The 15,944-nt window shown below is 47.3% G+C and overlaps 6 protein-coding genes across 6 annotated transcripts; 1 reads left to right on the forward strand and 5 right to left on the reverse strand.

Moving 5' to 3' along the window:
• Positions 1-1,698: 1,698 nt before the first annotated feature.
• SETTUDRAFT_19380 (uncharacterized protein) lies at positions 1,699-3,412 on the reverse strand (the record flags this gene model as incomplete). The annotated part of the gene is made up of 3 exons (XM_008026714.1): positions 1,699-3,059; positions 3,114-3,300; positions 3,380-3,412. The coding sequence occupies 3 exons, from the start codon at positions 3,410-3,412 to the stop codon at positions 1,699-1,701; spliced, it is 1,581 nt and encodes a 526-aa protein (XP_008024905.1).
• Positions 3,413-4,681: 1,269 nt separating this feature from the next.
• SETTUDRAFT_31173 (uncharacterized protein) lies at positions 4,682-5,516 on the reverse strand (the record flags this gene model as incomplete). The annotated part of the gene is made up of 4 exons (XM_008026843.1): positions 4,682-5,032; positions 5,081-5,176; positions 5,241-5,380; positions 5,444-5,516. 4 exons carry the CDS (start codon positions 5,514-5,516, stop codon positions 4,682-4,684), a joined length of 660 nt encoding a protein of 219 aa, XP_008025034.1.
• Positions 5,517-5,987: 471 nt separating this feature from the next.
• On the reverse strand, positions 5,988-7,332 carry SETTUDRAFT_19381 (uncharacterized protein; the record flags this gene model as incomplete). Its single annotated transcript, XM_008026715.1, has 4 exons — positions 5,988-6,519; positions 6,570-6,751; positions 6,802-7,051; positions 7,097-7,332. 4 exons carry the CDS (start codon positions 7,330-7,332, stop codon positions 5,988-5,990), a joined length of 1,200 nt encoding a protein of 399 aa, XP_008024906.1.
• A 2,106-nt stretch (positions 7,333-9,438) lies between these two features.
• On the reverse strand, positions 9,439-11,143 carry SETTUDRAFT_89121 (uncharacterized protein; the record flags this gene model as incomplete). Its single annotated transcript, XM_008027246.1, has 3 exons — positions 9,439-9,631; positions 9,723-10,135; positions 10,190-11,143. 3 exons carry the CDS (start codon positions 11,141-11,143, stop codon positions 9,439-9,441), a joined length of 1,560 nt encoding a protein of 519 aa, XP_008025437.1.
• A 998-nt stretch (positions 11,144-12,141) lies between these two features.
• SETTUDRAFT_41365 (uncharacterized protein) lies at positions 12,142-12,858 on the reverse strand (the record flags this gene model as incomplete). The annotated part of the gene is made up of 2 exons (XM_008026924.1): positions 12,142-12,674; positions 12,725-12,858. 2 exons carry the CDS (start codon positions 12,856-12,858, stop codon positions 12,263-12,265), a joined length of 546 nt encoding a protein of 181 aa, XP_008025115.1. The 3' UTR covers positions 12,142-12,262.
• A 375-nt stretch (positions 12,859-13,233) lies between these two features.
• Positions 13,234-14,781, forward strand: SETTUDRAFT_19384 (uncharacterized protein; the record flags this gene model as incomplete). Its single annotated transcript, XM_008026716.1, has 5 exons — positions 13,234-13,401; positions 13,441-13,953; positions 14,031-14,400; positions 14,452-14,532; positions 14,582-14,781. 5 exons carry the CDS (start codon positions 13,234-13,236, stop codon positions 14,779-14,781), a joined length of 1,332 nt encoding a protein of 443 aa, XP_008024907.1.
• Between the last annotated feature and the right edge of the window lie 1,163 nt (positions 14,782-15,944).

Raw genomic sequence — 15,944 nt, forward strand, 5'->3', positions numbered from 1 at the left:
AACACCTGCTTAAGCCAAGATAGCCCTAGGATATCGTTACTCCAGCCCGAGTCGCTGGTAGCAAAAAACATCTGGTGTTGGGAAGGATCTAGGTGCTCTACCCAGTTGTTTCGAAGTCCAGCTTTGCCCTCAAAGATTATCATAGGCGATATCCAGCTCCCGTCAGCACAAATACAGTCTAAAGTTGTTATCCACTCCCTGCTGCCGTCTCTAACAGCTGCTCGAACTTTCTTTTCATCCCAAAGTCTCTTGGAGAACACCCTTTTGGTCCTTGAAGTGACACCAAGGAGAAAGCCCTTTTCGTCCATATTATAGATATTTTGCGGCTGGATATCGTATTTCTCGATATAATCGTGAAGTAGACGGAAGTAATTATAGTAATCTTTAAAATCGTCAGCTTTTTTGCAGTTTTGGTCGATGCCGGCGGTGTTTCTGTTGATAATTTTCTCTCTGTTCCGCCGAAGAAATCTTGTAACCCAGCTGTTAGATGGCTGTCTTTTTGCAATATTGGCAACATATTTTTTAATCATCTCTTGGGACGGTGGAGTACTACGCTTAGAGAGTTTTTCTATGTGCTGGACAAGGTATTTCTCTTGTTGTGGTGAGAGTAGTCGTCGTGGGTGTGCAGCGGCTGCACGCGACCGCGTTTTGTTTTGGTGGCGACGCGTTAAAGTTGATGCCGCAACACCATATATTTTTGCAGCTGTACGGTACGAGATTTGTCCTTCTAGACCTTGCGAATTGATTGCCGCAAGCGCTTTTTCGATAGCTGTCATGGTGGTGGAGTTGTGGGGATTTGAAATTGGTGGGTTCTACTTTGGGAGATGCAGGGGGTGTTGCATTGTCTGACCCGTTGCACGCATTGACCACCCACACTAAGTAAGTAAGAGGCAATCGACGCCTATTGGCTGTAAGAAGCTCTGCAGTTACCAGCAGCTAGCTAGAGGCAGCCAGTACGTATAGTCAGGGCAGTGTGGTAACGGCAGCTAAAGCTACACCTCTTTCTAGTACTCATAGACTGTAGGGATGTTGATGAATTCCTAGCCTTCATCACGAGTTCCAAGACGTGCAGTTACTTCGGCTCTAGTCTCCGAGGCATAATCACCGCCATGCTCGAGCGACTTGACATCTCTATTGACTGGTGTAGCGAAGCTTGTAGTAGCCTGATGGATGCGGTGTTGATCTAAAGGATAATTATTACTTACTACAGCTTGTGACGACGCTGAAAAGGGGTGTGCAGCATATGCTTGGATATAGTAGAACAAGAACACTTAGGTAGAGCTAGCAAGCGTCGATTTCATTCATTTCATCCTGCACTTCAAACCCCCGTGCAAAAAAAACAAGTGACTATTCTAGGTACGCAGCTGAAGCTGGAATAATCCTTTTTTTTATTGCCTACTGTTGTACAACATAGAGATATGACTTATTTTTCCATACGAGACGGATGGATCTTTGGGGAAAACAAAAATGCAGAGAGTGCAGTGATGTTGCGGATATTATTGTTGGAGCAGGGTAACCTGGGTTATGTTGACGATTGTGGTATAAGAAATAAGAGAATAACAGAGAGAAAAGAAAGACAGAAAAAAAAGGTGAATCGTCTTGCTGTCCAGCAGTGAATTAGTAGCTCCTCCTCCTCCTCCTCCAAGAAAACACCATGGCTGTAACGATATCGTTCGACTCGCAAACGTCGTCGCATCCTCAATTAGTACCATTGCCTAGTCCAATCATGGTGCGTCGCTTGAGACTGAGGAACCGTTGCGGACTTGTGAATTCCCATTCGATTTTGGGTGTCCAGTCCGATACGAGGTCTGGGATGCTGGGCGCGTCGGAAGCGTTTCCAAGGTACGCTGGTGTAGGTGGCTCCACGCCGTCGTCGCCGGCCGTGGTGCGACTGAAAGCACTCCTCGCTGGACTTCGGGTGCCGCTAAACGATGTATCGGACGGGCTAGGCAGCTGTTGCCAGGGACCGCCTAAACGGCGAACGATTCTTGATTCTTCGCTTTGGCGCCACCGCTGCTTCTGCTCTGCTGTGGCGAAGCTCGCCAGCGTGTTTGTCGATCTGGACAGGAAGACGGAGAAGCGCTCGGAGAGGATAGAGCCGCGTGAAGATCTGTCCGCCGTCTTGGGCTGAAGATACGAACTGTGGGTCGAATTCCTCCTCGTGTCGGAATCCGTTGGGGGCAGCGAGTCGCGGAGGGAAGTTCCAATATCAATCTCTATGATTCTGGGTGGTGGCCGTGGCCACTGCGGTTTGACTCCAATATCTTCTTTATCCTCCTCGTCTGATTCGGCGATTGTCCCGAGAGACCTGGTCACAGTTGATGTCTTGCCGGAAGATGGGGGCGGTGAAGCTTGCTTCTCTACATCTTCCTGGACGGGTGGCCTAGTGTAGCTGCCGGGCCCCTTTGCGCCGTTGGGTACGTGCCACCGGAGGTCAACGCGAAGAATGGCGTACATGAGGACAGTTATGATTTCCACAAAGAAGTTGAAAATGTAGTACGGCGCTTTCCCGAGATACCCTGGCAGAGGTTCCGATCGCGGCGTAGGTGCTTGCAAAATGATGCCGCAGCGAAACCATGCACCGAGAGACAGCAAGGCTGTACTGACGAGCAGGATGGAAACTTTTGTCCGTAGTCGGCCGGCTCCAAAACGATCAAGTGGCGAGTAGGGAGTAAGCAATGCAAACATCGTCATGGGCAACGGAAGTATGGCGACAACTGCGAGAAATACTGACCCATATCGCTGGAGGATGCGGACAGTGTCATCAGTGTCTCCGTTGAGCGTAAAGAAGCCTTTCATAGTGAAGCTGATGACGATGATAATGGTGGCCGTAAGACATGCGTAAATGATCTTGAATGCAATGCCGAAAACAGGGTGCCAGCCGACAGAAGTATGTGTGGAGCGCACAAGACGTATGGCGAAGATGACATTGATAACGAACAAAATCACCACACTGGATGGTATGAACATCTGTGAAGTTATGGAGAGGCCAATGCTTGTCGGGTCGTACACCAAGGCCAATCGTAATGCCGATGTCGTGATGCGCTCCAAGCAGAATACTTGCATGGATATTAGCTTGTCATATTCAAGTCTTGCATCATCTAGTGACTCACTGAAAATGAACAGGTTTGGTAGGAATTTGTAGCCTCTTTTTTGGTTCTTTCGGAAGATGTTCAGATGTGTGATTGCCCCAATCATGAAAAACACCATCATGACTGATTGGGCTGGTACATCGATACCTTTTTCTGGCGCACCACCAAATGGCCATGTTGTGGGAGCGTAAGGAGGAGACTCTGTTGCCTTGTTCAAATTAGCTGCTGGATGCTGGAACGCTGCTTCAACCTGTACAAGACAACTAGGCTGATATCGCAATGCTCACCATTGGAGGAGGCATGCCGTCCTGCGGTGCCATGATGTTATTGGCCGGCAATCCTTCTTCGAAATCCCTATGTTCCGACTCAGGTTGCCCGGAGCGGCTGAGTGCGTAAAGCGGCAGTGATTAGCGTTGGTTGGCTGTCAAATGGTCAAGGGACGGAAAAGGTTCGCGCAGCGAGCGCAAACCTTATCATATTCATCCCATTGCACTGTGACAAGCACCCAGCAGGCCGAACTCGACCTGTATCAAAACTTCAGTCAAACATTTGTGTCGTGACTCGCCCATGCGTCCAAACAGTTTGATGTTTGATGTTGGTGTCTGGGCCGCGAGGCCAAAACACCGATCGCTGCGCTATTTTCGGAATACCGTTACGCTAGCCAGAAATTCGGCTTCTTCTCCACGCGCACAGCGGCCCTGCGGAGCTATCGTAGATCTTCTACTATGACAGCAGTCATCTGTCTGGGCATCATCGCCTATACGTTGCTGTATTGTGAGCACTATAAAGCCACACTTCGTCCCCGAATACAATCGCGCTGAAGACCGGCCTGCCTCTTTTATATCTGAGGACTACAATAGGCTCTGATCTCATCTAGCAGAGTCATTTGTACAAGCTCACACATTGTGAAAATCACGATAAACGGCGCAAAGCATCCCGCTGCGCCCTCGTCATTTCAACGAAACACTGGTCAAGTGTACATTGGTGTACACCAGAATTCTGCCTGAATGTTCTCTACATACGAGGCGTAAGCTCGCGGATGATGCTAATTTTGGTCTTGGTACGGGTACTTAATCTGCCGCATCCGTTTTCTGCCCCAGTTTTCAGCCTCCAAGAATAAATCATCAATGACGGTAGATGATGTGGTCCCCCCTTAACAATTTAGCCATGCACGTTGTATCGGTACCATAATTTATTGGATCCACATCGGGGTTTGCGCACCCATGCATTGGGCCAGGGTATGGGAGACCGTCGTGTTTCCTGCGAACTTGGCGGCCTGTCACTTCGTATTGCTGCGATAACCATTGCCATAATCGCAGTCATTGGTGCTGGCTGTGTCTCTTGATGACCCTCAGACCTTCTCCCTATTTCATTTTGCATCTGTGCTGTGAATCCAACAGGAACAGTGATAGTGGAGAACTGGTAAAGACCAGTTTATCGTAGGAGTTTCAACCAAGATTTAGTGACTCGTAACCATAGCAGATGCTCTAGTCATTCGATAGCTTGAGCTGTACCATATTCGATCCATAGGTCGATGTTGCGATCGGTTTCAATTGCGCCATTCATCAAAATCTTTTATTTTCGTCCCTTCACTCCGTTTTTGGAGTTTCGACCTTTCCATCCGCAGGTACAGGTAGAGGGCCATTTCTTAACGTGAGCGTACGAAAGACACTGGAACTCTTTGCTGTCTTTAATGGTGACTTTCTTCGACAATACAATAGCTTTTTGGTAGCGATTTGGAGCTCGTAATTGGTAAATCCATCCAAAGTGACGTGAGCGTTTGGAAGTGAATGTAACACATGATTAGGCATGTCACTATGCGCTTCATGAACCACAGTAAATTTTCCTGGTATTCTCCTTGCAAGCGAGTGGCGTAAGCTTTTTTGTTGAGTCTCACACGGCAATGGTCTACTTGTTGAGATGACCGTGCTGTCCGACATCTGTATTGGTATTAGTAGTAGCAGCAGCCTGGCATACAGCATTCATACAAGGATACTAGATGCACTTGCAGTAGAGATTTGCATCTGGATTTCTTCGATGGGGTCAGTCTCAGCGATAGGGCTAGAAAAAGTAACAGCAACATCCTAGGGTTGAGAAGTGTTAGTGTCGTGTCAAGTTTCATCTGCGACAGCTGTGACAGGCTCCTACGCTTGGTTGGGGTAGTCCCTCATATGTTGTGGTTCGCAAAAGAGCAAGCTGATGCACTGGTAGACGTCTCTTTCGAGTGGCCAAAGGCCTCAGCGTAGTTCTAGTCGGCGTCTCTGTCTTGGTGATGACGGAAGAAGCCCCTGGTTTCTGTTTGGGTCGCCTGACACCGATTGGACGATATGAGCCCTCTCATTGGTTCTGACGTTTGAAATTGTTTCGTGCACAGTTGTCGACATTCTCCGGTGTTGGCGACCGTGGGATATCGTAGATTGACATGGTGGGAGTGGCTTCTCTTGAGGACTTTGCCACCTTATGAGAGGCTGCCAGCTGTTGGGATTACTGCGCTATGATCGAGTTCAAATTATTCGATGATATTGCGCCCATCATGGAATGAGCAATTGTGAGGTACCAGGCACGTCGTGTGGTTTGAGCTGCCGAATCGGTGCCAAGCCACTAGCCTCGTTGGTGCCTGTCAGGGTACCGCAACGGCATTTGGTTTTGCATTTCTTACCAAAAAAAGAAAACTGCGTTTCGGGTGCCTAAAAAGCTGTTTGGTAAGACGTGGATTTCAAACGAGACATCTGGTACGCCTAAGATCTAAGACACTGATATTCTTTTCGCTGCGACTCGCACTGTTGCAAACATTTGGGTATGGAACGATAGAAAGGAAGGGCGGGCACAGCAGGATATTCATTAAGCATTTATCCAGATATGTGAAGGGGCCTCATAGTATCCATGTTATTATGCTTAGAGATAAATGTAGCATAGGGGAGTCCCGCCCATAGTATCTAGTACATCCCGAATTTTCACCGTCTTCCCGTTAATTCCTAGGTCCAATGGCTCGTCAATGGTCGCATTGCGCGTTGGAGGTTTGTTTTGCAAGGTCAGAGTACCAGCTACTTTATTAGCTTCTGCCGGGTGGAGCGTCTGCCAGATCCAATAAACCCGATCAAGCATGGCGTGATGGAGCCAAAAGGCAGGATCGTTGACAGAATAATATAGGTCAGTGGCGTCGCCGCCCATAGTGTAGTGACCTGATGTATGTAGACCGAGAAAACCGTCCGGGTACCGGCCTAGAATCTCGGTCCAGAACACACTATGTGTCCGGGAGCCTGAGACAATAGTCACGTTCAGCAGATTGGCTGTAGTGAACCATTTCCTAGGTATGTAGGGGCTGAGGTCTCGGCGTAGGCAGTGGGGGTTGTAGTCTGTAATGTCAGCTGCTAGGTCAGGGAAGCCTTGCATTCCAGGAGATATCGGTCCGATGTTTGCTTGAGTACTGCAACGACGTTAGAACTTTTAATGTAGCAACCCATTCAGCAGTCTTACTTCTTGAAAGGGCCACTATTGACGCATCCGCCGCCTTTTCCTGACGGAATGCTGATGGTGCGACCACCGGCAAGACTTCCATTGTGAGAAAAGTATTCGCCGTCTCCACCCAAACTAGTGTCACTCCCATCAAACACAGGTGATTCGTAGATATTGTCGGTGTGTGCGAACCAATTCCAGTACTAGCAAGTCAGATGTGAATCAGCGATCGGGAAAAGGACTTGAGACTAACAGGTTGGTAGCCTCTGTAGCCACATTCATTCCGGAGAGCTTGCTCGTAGGCCCATACGAAATAGCGATGCCAGGCGAGGAAAAGACCGTTGCCATGTATATACAAGCTCTGGTCAACGTGGATGGCGACAAAGTCATCGAAACGGGTCCTTGCTGCCGGGGCCCATGACTTGTCGGACTTGGATGGTAACCTCCGAAGACATTGTACAGCTTCAATGTAAGCCTTTCGGTCTGGTTTGCTCATATACTCCCTTGGAAAGTCAGAAAATATGCAATCAAAGAATCGTTAGACTGACCAGTCTCTTCGTATAGTTGCTGTGGCCAAAGAGCAGCCCTTTTTGGTCTTTTTGAAAACATCATTGCTCTGCTCAAGGACTGTGTAGGTATAGTTTTGCAGTTGATTCAGAGCTTCAACAGGGTCGAGAGCTGGATTTATATCAATATTTGGAACTGAGGGAGAGTCCAGAGAAACACCCGCCACAGCGAATGTCGCCAGCAGCTGCGAGTAGATTACAGCAAGAGAAGAACGCATCGTATAAGGAGAAAACTCACAGAAAATATTGTCAACTCGAACTGACGGCTATATGTATATACAAGTCTTTGATGTTGAATGAATCCAGCAATCGGTGAAATTGGCTAAACTCATCATAGATTGGTAGATCTGCATAGGATCAGCAGGGCGTTTCGAGAACAGATATCCCATTGGAGCATCTCTCCAGGCATTATGCATAAAATCGATCTATATTACCCGTAGTCCCGTGTAGGATTGTCAGCAAACGCCTCAATAGTTTTTACTGCATGTGCGCTTTGGCTTACGAGGACAAGGGGCACCGGTTGCAATCTGCCCTAGTAAGAGCAAGGTGGTCACAAGTACAATATTGGACAACTGAGCAACTGAACATGAAAGAGGAAGCCAAAACCTGTGGTGTTATGTTATTCGTTTTCATACACACCCTCGACCCTCCCAATATCTTCAAACGCAGGAATCACGATTGTGTGTATTACGTGGGTTGATGTCTTGTAAGGCGTGTGGACGGGAGATTCCAACAACGCATACTGCCTACTAGGCATATTTGGGCTCTATATATCACTAGTATATGGCGAAGGGAAAGATTATGCGATAAAACGGCCACAGAAAAAGGTACAGGAGGCTGCTAAGGACAACGCAGGTATTTCTGCGAGCAATGCCAAGACCCACAGCCGAGGTCAAGAAGAGGGGCTTAACTAGCATAATCTACAGCTGGTTTTTAACTCCTGGCCCGTCCACAAACTTCCAAAAATGCATAAGTAGCGGTAGGCTGTGACTAAATTCTAGCTGCTAGATAGCAGAAGCTTCGATAGATGGATGCAAAGTCCAGTCACGTGGCTATTGCTGTATAGAACCAGCGGTATCCAAGTTTTAGTCAAGTAATTACGATAGGTACCTCTTAAAATTTCAATCTATCGTTACAGATGAGAAAGCTATCGTCCTGATGCGGCGGTACGAACAATATGAGGCTGGTGGTCATATATCAGGGGCCTGTAGTTATCGTAGCTTTTAATGGTACAGTCAAGATGAGTGACAGCACGCCCAAGACTATTGTAATTTTTCTGTTGTAGACTAATATTGGGAAAGCGTGTATTCCGGGAATGCTACTAGATGATGTGGCCTTTATAAATGAAAAGATTATACTTATATACTACCTGAAACATAAGTTTGAGTATGAGCATAGCATTGCACTTTCGTTCTGGCAGCGATTCGTCGTTGTGAAAGTAAAAATCACGTGATTAAAGTCATGTGACCAATCCAGCGTCTCACCAGCTTTCCAGCGGTGTGTCACCATCGCCATTGTATAAGGTAGAAGTCAAGAGAATGAAACGTCGCGGATATATCTCTATACATTTCTCTACAACTCATGACGGTACTGGAGAGGGTTTCGCTGTTCTGGCCGTTATTACATTGTTTTAGCTGTTTTGGCGTTGGCCACGTAAGTCAGCGCCCAGCTCAAAACGGAGTTTCCCAACATCGTAGCATGCGATTTTCTCTTGTAATTTAAACGTGTGACTAAAATACTACATGGGACAGATTCCAATATTCATCTAGAGCTGCAGTTACAATTACAATTAATACAGATTTGTCCAGAAAGTTTGTGCGAGCCGCAGGGGTCGACATTTGTTGGGCAATATTGCAGCTTCGGCCGAGCTAGAGTAACATGCCCTTGCAGCAGCAACGGATGCACTACTGCAACAAGAAAAGTATTAGCTACACTCAGATGACGACGGTAGATAGCAGAGGCAAAATACATACAATTTTCTTGCCACATAGCTCTGCACCTACACGTGCAATACTAGTGCTACTTAGTACTATTGTCAGATTTTAGGGTTACAGTAACACAGCGACGGCCTAGTGATAGCTAACCGCCGTCGTGACGATCCCTGCGCGCATCATCGGAGACACTATGCAGATACCCCTCTCACAAGCCTGCCTATACGGCGAAACCATGCACCGTCATTTCCAATCCCCACTTTGTTGAACACCTGTCTAATCTGCCGACTATGCAGTCAAAGATAGCGATCCAACGCGGGATGCGTCTATATCTGGAGCAAACCCGTAGAAATGAGTCCTGGGCCTACATCGCAACACCTGGTCGCAACATCTTCAAATCTTCGGGCATGCAAGGTCAATTTCTGGCTCTCGAGGGGTCATTTGGACTTGGAGCGTGCTGTGCATCGAAGGCAGGTCCTCGCACGCAGTAAAAAGTGGCTTTGGCATGTCGGGTGGAGCCTTCCAGTCGTAGCGCAGCAAGAGGATACAGAGCGCGATTTTCATTTCATCGTTGGCAAACCATCGGCTAGAGATGAAACGCGTGAAGGGTCAGCAAACTTACTGCGGGTCGGTATTCCACAGGGGGACAACAGCAAAAAGACAGATAAACGACTCACCCTGGACAAGCATGCTTGCCGATTCCGAACTCCTGATTTTCGATATTGGCAGTGACCAAGGAATATTTGTTCGCTTGTCCTTCTCCTGCTCGCTTCTCGACCCAGCGCTCTGGATAGAACTCCTCATCCTCACCTTTGTAATCAGCGGGAGGGATAACGATGAAGCTCCGACCTTTTGGAATAGTAAAGCCATCTGAGAACTTCAACTCTCCTTTGACGACTTGTCGGCGTACAGTCGAAATGTTGCTCCGGAGGATTCTTAAGCACTCTTTATGCACAGCATCCTGTAATGTGAGACGAGCCAAGGCTTGCCTTGTCCAGCCATACTCCTTAAGCACTGTGATTGCTTCTTCTCGGAGAAGTTGGATGTATTTAGGATACGTGATAATATACCAGAGAGCTGTAAACAGGTGCTACATGACTCAGTTAGTCAAGCAATTGAATGTGGAAAAAGCGTATATACTTACGCCGCCCGTGTTGTGGATAGCAACCATGGATATAGCTAATTGGAAGCCAACAAGATCAAGCTTATTTTCGTTCTTATTTTGATCGAGGAGCCACGCTATTGAGTCATGGGTCCTGGGGACTTTGTGGCCAGCTGCAATAGCAGCTCTTGCGGACTTTCCTCGACGTTCAACCTCCTTGGTAACCAATTGACGTGCTCTTCGAGCTTGGTATCTAGTCTTCTTGCACATTGGATTAAAGTACTGTACGATTGGCCGCAGGAAATGAGGCCAACCACGAAGCTGCATAGCTGCTGGAACAGCAACGCTAGTGTATTTTAGCGTAAGATCGACATATTCAGGGTTATGGGCCATTTCTTCGCCGAGCATCGTGCGAGCAGTTAAGCGACCAATTAGCTTCGTTGCTTCAGGCAGCAATGTAACATTGTGCCACTTCCCCGCGGCAATTTTGCCAAAAAGGTCCTCAGTGACTAGGAGTACTTCTTCCGCCAGGCTCTCAGTGATAAGCCCTAGGGACTGGGTAAGTTTAACACGAAGGACGTCTGGAATGAGCGATTGGTGATCACGGATTGCCGTAAAACCATCAAACCCGGAAAGTCCACAAGGCATGTCGTTCGCAATATAAGGGACGAAGGCTGCAAGCGGGGAGTCGCGGACCTCTTCAAGATATCGTTGCGGGAGGACAAGCTTTGGGGTACTATAGCTCAGAACCTGAAAAGGCCGATCGGGGTACAGTTTCCTGCCTTGACTGAGTAACTCTCGTGGCTTGGTATACCAGCTTTCCTGGGGCGTCAGGCCATCTAGAGCAACGATAGGGATTCCTGGAAGAGGTCGTTGTTTTGTAGCGAAGTTGTATAACCATAAAATGGGTGGAATGGCGGCTATGGACACCAGGATGTAAATAGTGAGTGGAAGGCTGAATAAGGAGGAAGTCGCATTGTTCAGAAAACTTGTCATGTTGATCTGTATGGTCGATACGTATGTGTTGGATAGTACGATCGACTCATGCTTTATATGCCAATCGACTGAGCGGAGGGTCGATGACATCATGTCCGCTCAAAAATTCCATCCTAATACGGCGTTAGATTGTTGGTCTCGACTGTGTGGATATCGCCTTCAAGAAGTAGGTGGTAGTTACGGTTGGGTCAAGTGCGCCATTTGCAGCAGGCCGCAGCCCAAGCTTACTTAAAGCGGTAGGTGCAGCCTCATCTAACTCACGCTCCAATTATCGATATTATAGTACACGCACACCGCCTCCACAGAAAACTGTATTTACGCGCCCTTACACACGGTCTTTTGAACGCTGAAAGTCTTCTACCTTTGTGCTGACATCACGTCGCTATATTTGGAAAAAAACTCGTGAATCATTCTTATACACACATATTTAGTATAGAATATTTAAGTTATACCTTAAAAAGGTGTTGCGTTGCAGAGTTGTTAAGGGGAGAAGGCAGTGTTGGTAGACTCAAGCGTACGTATGCTTTTTTCTGTCAAGAGGTTGCGTAAGTCCTCTCGTTTCATATACCGTATTTATCTACCAAGCCAATAACCCCACCAAGTTGTCAACTCTATTACAGCACAATGGCTTGCAATAACATCACGCCACAATAATGCGGTCGATCTTATCATGCAGAATAGAACTATATTATCCCGCCCAGAAAGAGATTTGCGTACTTCGTTCTGTTGAGCACATATGTGAGACCGACAGGTGGTAGGAGCTTTTCAAATCATGGAGATATTAATATTAGTTAGAGATACCTACCCGGTTCCGAAAGTTTTATCATACGAAGGGGCTCGTATTCAGTGTGTCCCCACCTATCATGCGCGTGTTCAGATTCTTATCACTATCTACTAGAACAACAAGCTAATACCGTTTTAAATATACGTTCTAGTAGCTCTCTGTAGAGAGGAACAGCTTACGCATTTTGAATTAAAGACTATCTTTGTTGCGTTGTCGCATTTTCATTCTATACAGGTGTGCGCCTACATAGGGACACACTGAATACGAGCTCCTTCGTAGAGTGATACCGCTCAGTTAGTCCTTCATCTAACCATATCCATCTTGAGACCCATTCCTCAGGATCCACTGTTAAACCAATCCACGCCCCTCACCAAGCGATCGCACACATATCCAGTGACCACTGCATATATGCCCTTATGCAGCACATCAATCACTTGCTCGTTGATGGGCCACGTCCACGGCAACGCGCTCGTCCCCGCTGTCAATTCGACAGTCTGATCCATCATGATACGAACACCAGTATGAACAAACGTTGCAAACGGGCCAATGACTCCATAATACGACATAATAGCGCGGACAGGACCTGCCAACATACCCATGCCATAGTGATGCACGTTGTTCAGCAGGTCGACATTCCTCTTATAAAAGTCCGCGGAGACGCCGAGGTGGTTGCCAACCGTGCGGGCTGGGACGTATGAGTTCGGCCGACCGCTAAACATTTGCTCTAGCTTGTTGGTACCGGACATACTACAGGCTGGTTAAGTGGTGATTTGACTGGGATCTTGGGATTGACGTACACGAGGGCGCCGAGAAAGCCTGCTGAGAGACCAATCGCGACGGCACGGCCGAAGCTGACCTTGGGGAAGGACGGGTAGAGCGACTTTCCGTCTGCATAGGAGGCAGTACCGCCGGGAGTGTGGTATTGCGGCATCTTTGCTGTATGCGACTTTGTATCGTTGTTGGAGATGAAGGTCAATGAGAAAGATCTAGTGAGAGCAAGAGTGTTGTGTTGATCTGTTCGGAACACTGCTGTTTGGGTGACTGTGTTGCGTCACGGTAATTAGGCGTGAATACTTCATGATAACGTCATACATCGCGAACGATGCTCAGTTGTTGCGACGCAAGTGCATCCGTGTACACTACTCCAAATATCCCTATCTATATCGTTTTCGTCATACGACCGTCACAATGCCGTTTATTGCTACATCAACGTACAATGTGCAAAATGAGACATTATACAAGTGGCCTGGACCGGCTGCGCAAATTGTAAATCTACGTGTTCCTTGTAAAACCCCTCGAAATAATCATGGTAGCCGAAAATTTTGCAGCAAAGCAGGCTGAGGCGGTCCTGGGACATGATCAGCAAGATAGTGTTACACATACCGATATCGCTAACCCAGACCGCGATGGCAAAAAGTATGCGGACCCGTCTGGGGAGAAGATGAAGGCGCTAGTGTGGATGGGCAAGAACTCTGTGCGCGTTCGTATGTACAATCATTTGACTCCGTTATAGAGTTCTAGCTTAGGTTGCGGCACAAAGGATGTCAGTAAGCCCAAGATCGTCGAGGACCACGATGTCCTTGTAAGAATCACGGGCTCAACCGTTTGCGGAAGCGATGTGCACCTCTTGCACGGCGTAATCATTCAGACAGAGAAGGGCGATGTCCTTGGCCATGAGTTCTGCGGCATCGTCGAGGAAGTAGGCTCTGCAATCAAAGAGAGGAAAGTCGGGGATCGCGTTGTGAATAGCTTCGTAGTCTCGTGCGGCGAGTGTAGGTTCTGCAAACAGAATCTCACCACGGCTTGTGATAAGACAAACTCATCCGCTCTCCAGAAGTTTCTTTATGGCGAGAGAACAGCTGGTATCTTTGGCTATTCGCATTTTGTCGGAGGATATGCAGGTGGTCAGGCCGAATATGTGAGGGTGCCATTTGGTGACCAGAACCTTTTGAAGCTGCCGGATAACATTCCTTTCGAGAAAGGCAAGTTACCCAATTTTTTTTACGCGTGGAAGATGCTAAGAAAAGTAGGACTATATCTGTCGGACGTGCTTCCCACATCTTATCACAGTGTGTGTGACACTGGTGTCTTTGAAGGTGACAGCGTCGCGATTTGGGTCTTGGTCCAATTGGTCTTATGGCATGTGTATGGGCATTCAAGAAGGGTGCAAAGCGGGTCATTGGCATCGACAACAACTGGCGCACTGAATTCGCAAAGCAAAAGATTCCGGGGTTGGAGACCATCAACTATGAAGAGCTGAAGAAGCAATCCGTTCCTGCGAAGATTCATGAACTAGTTCCTGGAGGTGTTGATGCATGTAACGAGGCCAGCGGTGGCGAGTATGCAAAGGCCTGGACACACAAGCTTAGGATGCTTTCTGGCTTGGAGCAGGATACGTCGGAGATGATCAATGAGTGCATCTACTCAACGAGGAAGTTCGGCCGAGTCGGTATCATTGGAGATTATACTGGATGTAGGTTACCGCTTTGAGACTTTTTATTACCTAGAGCTCATTTCTGTACAGTTACAAGCCACTTCAATGTTGGTGCCCTCATGGAGCGCGGCATACGGCTGGTTGGGTGCGGACAGGCGCCTGTTCAAAAATGTAGGAACTACAAACATGCAGCTTGGAAAAATATACTGACAGATAGAAGATTGGAAGGAGATCCTTGAGATGCTTGAAAAGGGAGAAATTGATCCAACGATCATGCTGACTCATCGCTTCAAGATTGAAGATATTGCAAAGGCGTACTACATGCAGGAGAAGCGTAAAGACGGCTTACTAAAGTGCTTTGTTGAAACCCGTTTCTCGGAGCCGCGGGCTAGTGGTACTCCAGAGTTGAAGGAACTCTGAGAGTTCTGTATTTGAGATGTCATGTTTCCCCGTTATTCTTTTAGTGTGTCGATATACCTGATTCCCAACCCTTTATCCGCATTGCATGTGACTCGGCATGGATGACTTTGAGGCCTTGTACTGAACAACCTATGACATGCTTCTAATTAGATTGAGTCGCCCTATTTCCTGGGATTACCTATCAGCTGATTGATCCATAACACAGTGCGAATCGCTCTTTCTAATCATATCTCCTTTTCTTGTCCGGCGCAGCTTGATATCAATCACCTATATCATGTCTTCGCGGGAAAAGATCACTATCGAATAAAGGGGTAAGAAAATTGGCACATGTGAGTACTTCAAAGCTTCTGATAGATGTGTCTGATGACTCTTTTCATATTGAAAGGTATCATTAAGGATTAAATCATGCGAATACTCTACGTTTGTTGTCTTTACAGTAACGCTGAGATGAAAATCTTCATGAAGGCAAGGAGAGTAATAACGAGACTTTCACTGGCGCAGGTCTGGTTCACTGATTGTCTCCACACGGCTGGCCACATCGAAACAGCACTCAAAGAAGCTTAAAACTGCACACAAAATCTCTCAGAAGTATATTGCAAGAGTTCTTAGAAAGAAAATTGGGATATTTGTGGGAGATGTGAACCGCCAGAAACTAGGCTTTGATTCCGTTAACATCATCTGGCAGTCCACGTGTAGCGTCAGCAGTCTATTGTAAATGTGACCGGATTCACCATTCCGATTGTGCTGAATGTACACCAGCTTCTCAAGCCTACCACTATCGAGGGATATGGTGACTAACAGGACCAGGTTAGCTGCGCAACGACCTGATCGTTATAAACATATCCAGAGCCGAAGCGATGCCTTTTACCAAAGAACTTAGATTTGTGGTGAGCCACAGTAGTGAAGATTCGCCTCCGAATGCTAAAGATCTTTATAATGCAGGCTCGTACGGCCTGATCAAAGACGACTGGATCCCACACTTCCTCCACGGACCGTGAGAGTCCATGGTCAGATATTGGAATTGGAAAGCCTTCGTAGGTATCAATAGTCCAAAGTTCTGCACAAAGTACCACCGCCTGGTTATCTGGTTTGATAAGCCTACTGCATTTTTAGTATCAAGTAATAGTTATTTCATTGATAAGCACTCTGCCTGTATCTATGTA

This window comes from Exserohilum turcica (assembly GCF_000359705.1).
Source record: "Exserohilum turcica Et28A unplaced genomic scaffold SETTUscaffold_2, whole genome shotgun sequence".
Classification (NCBI taxonomy): Eukaryota; Fungi; Ascomycota; class Dothideomycetes; order Pleosporales; family Pleosporaceae; genus Exserohilum; species Exserohilum turcicum.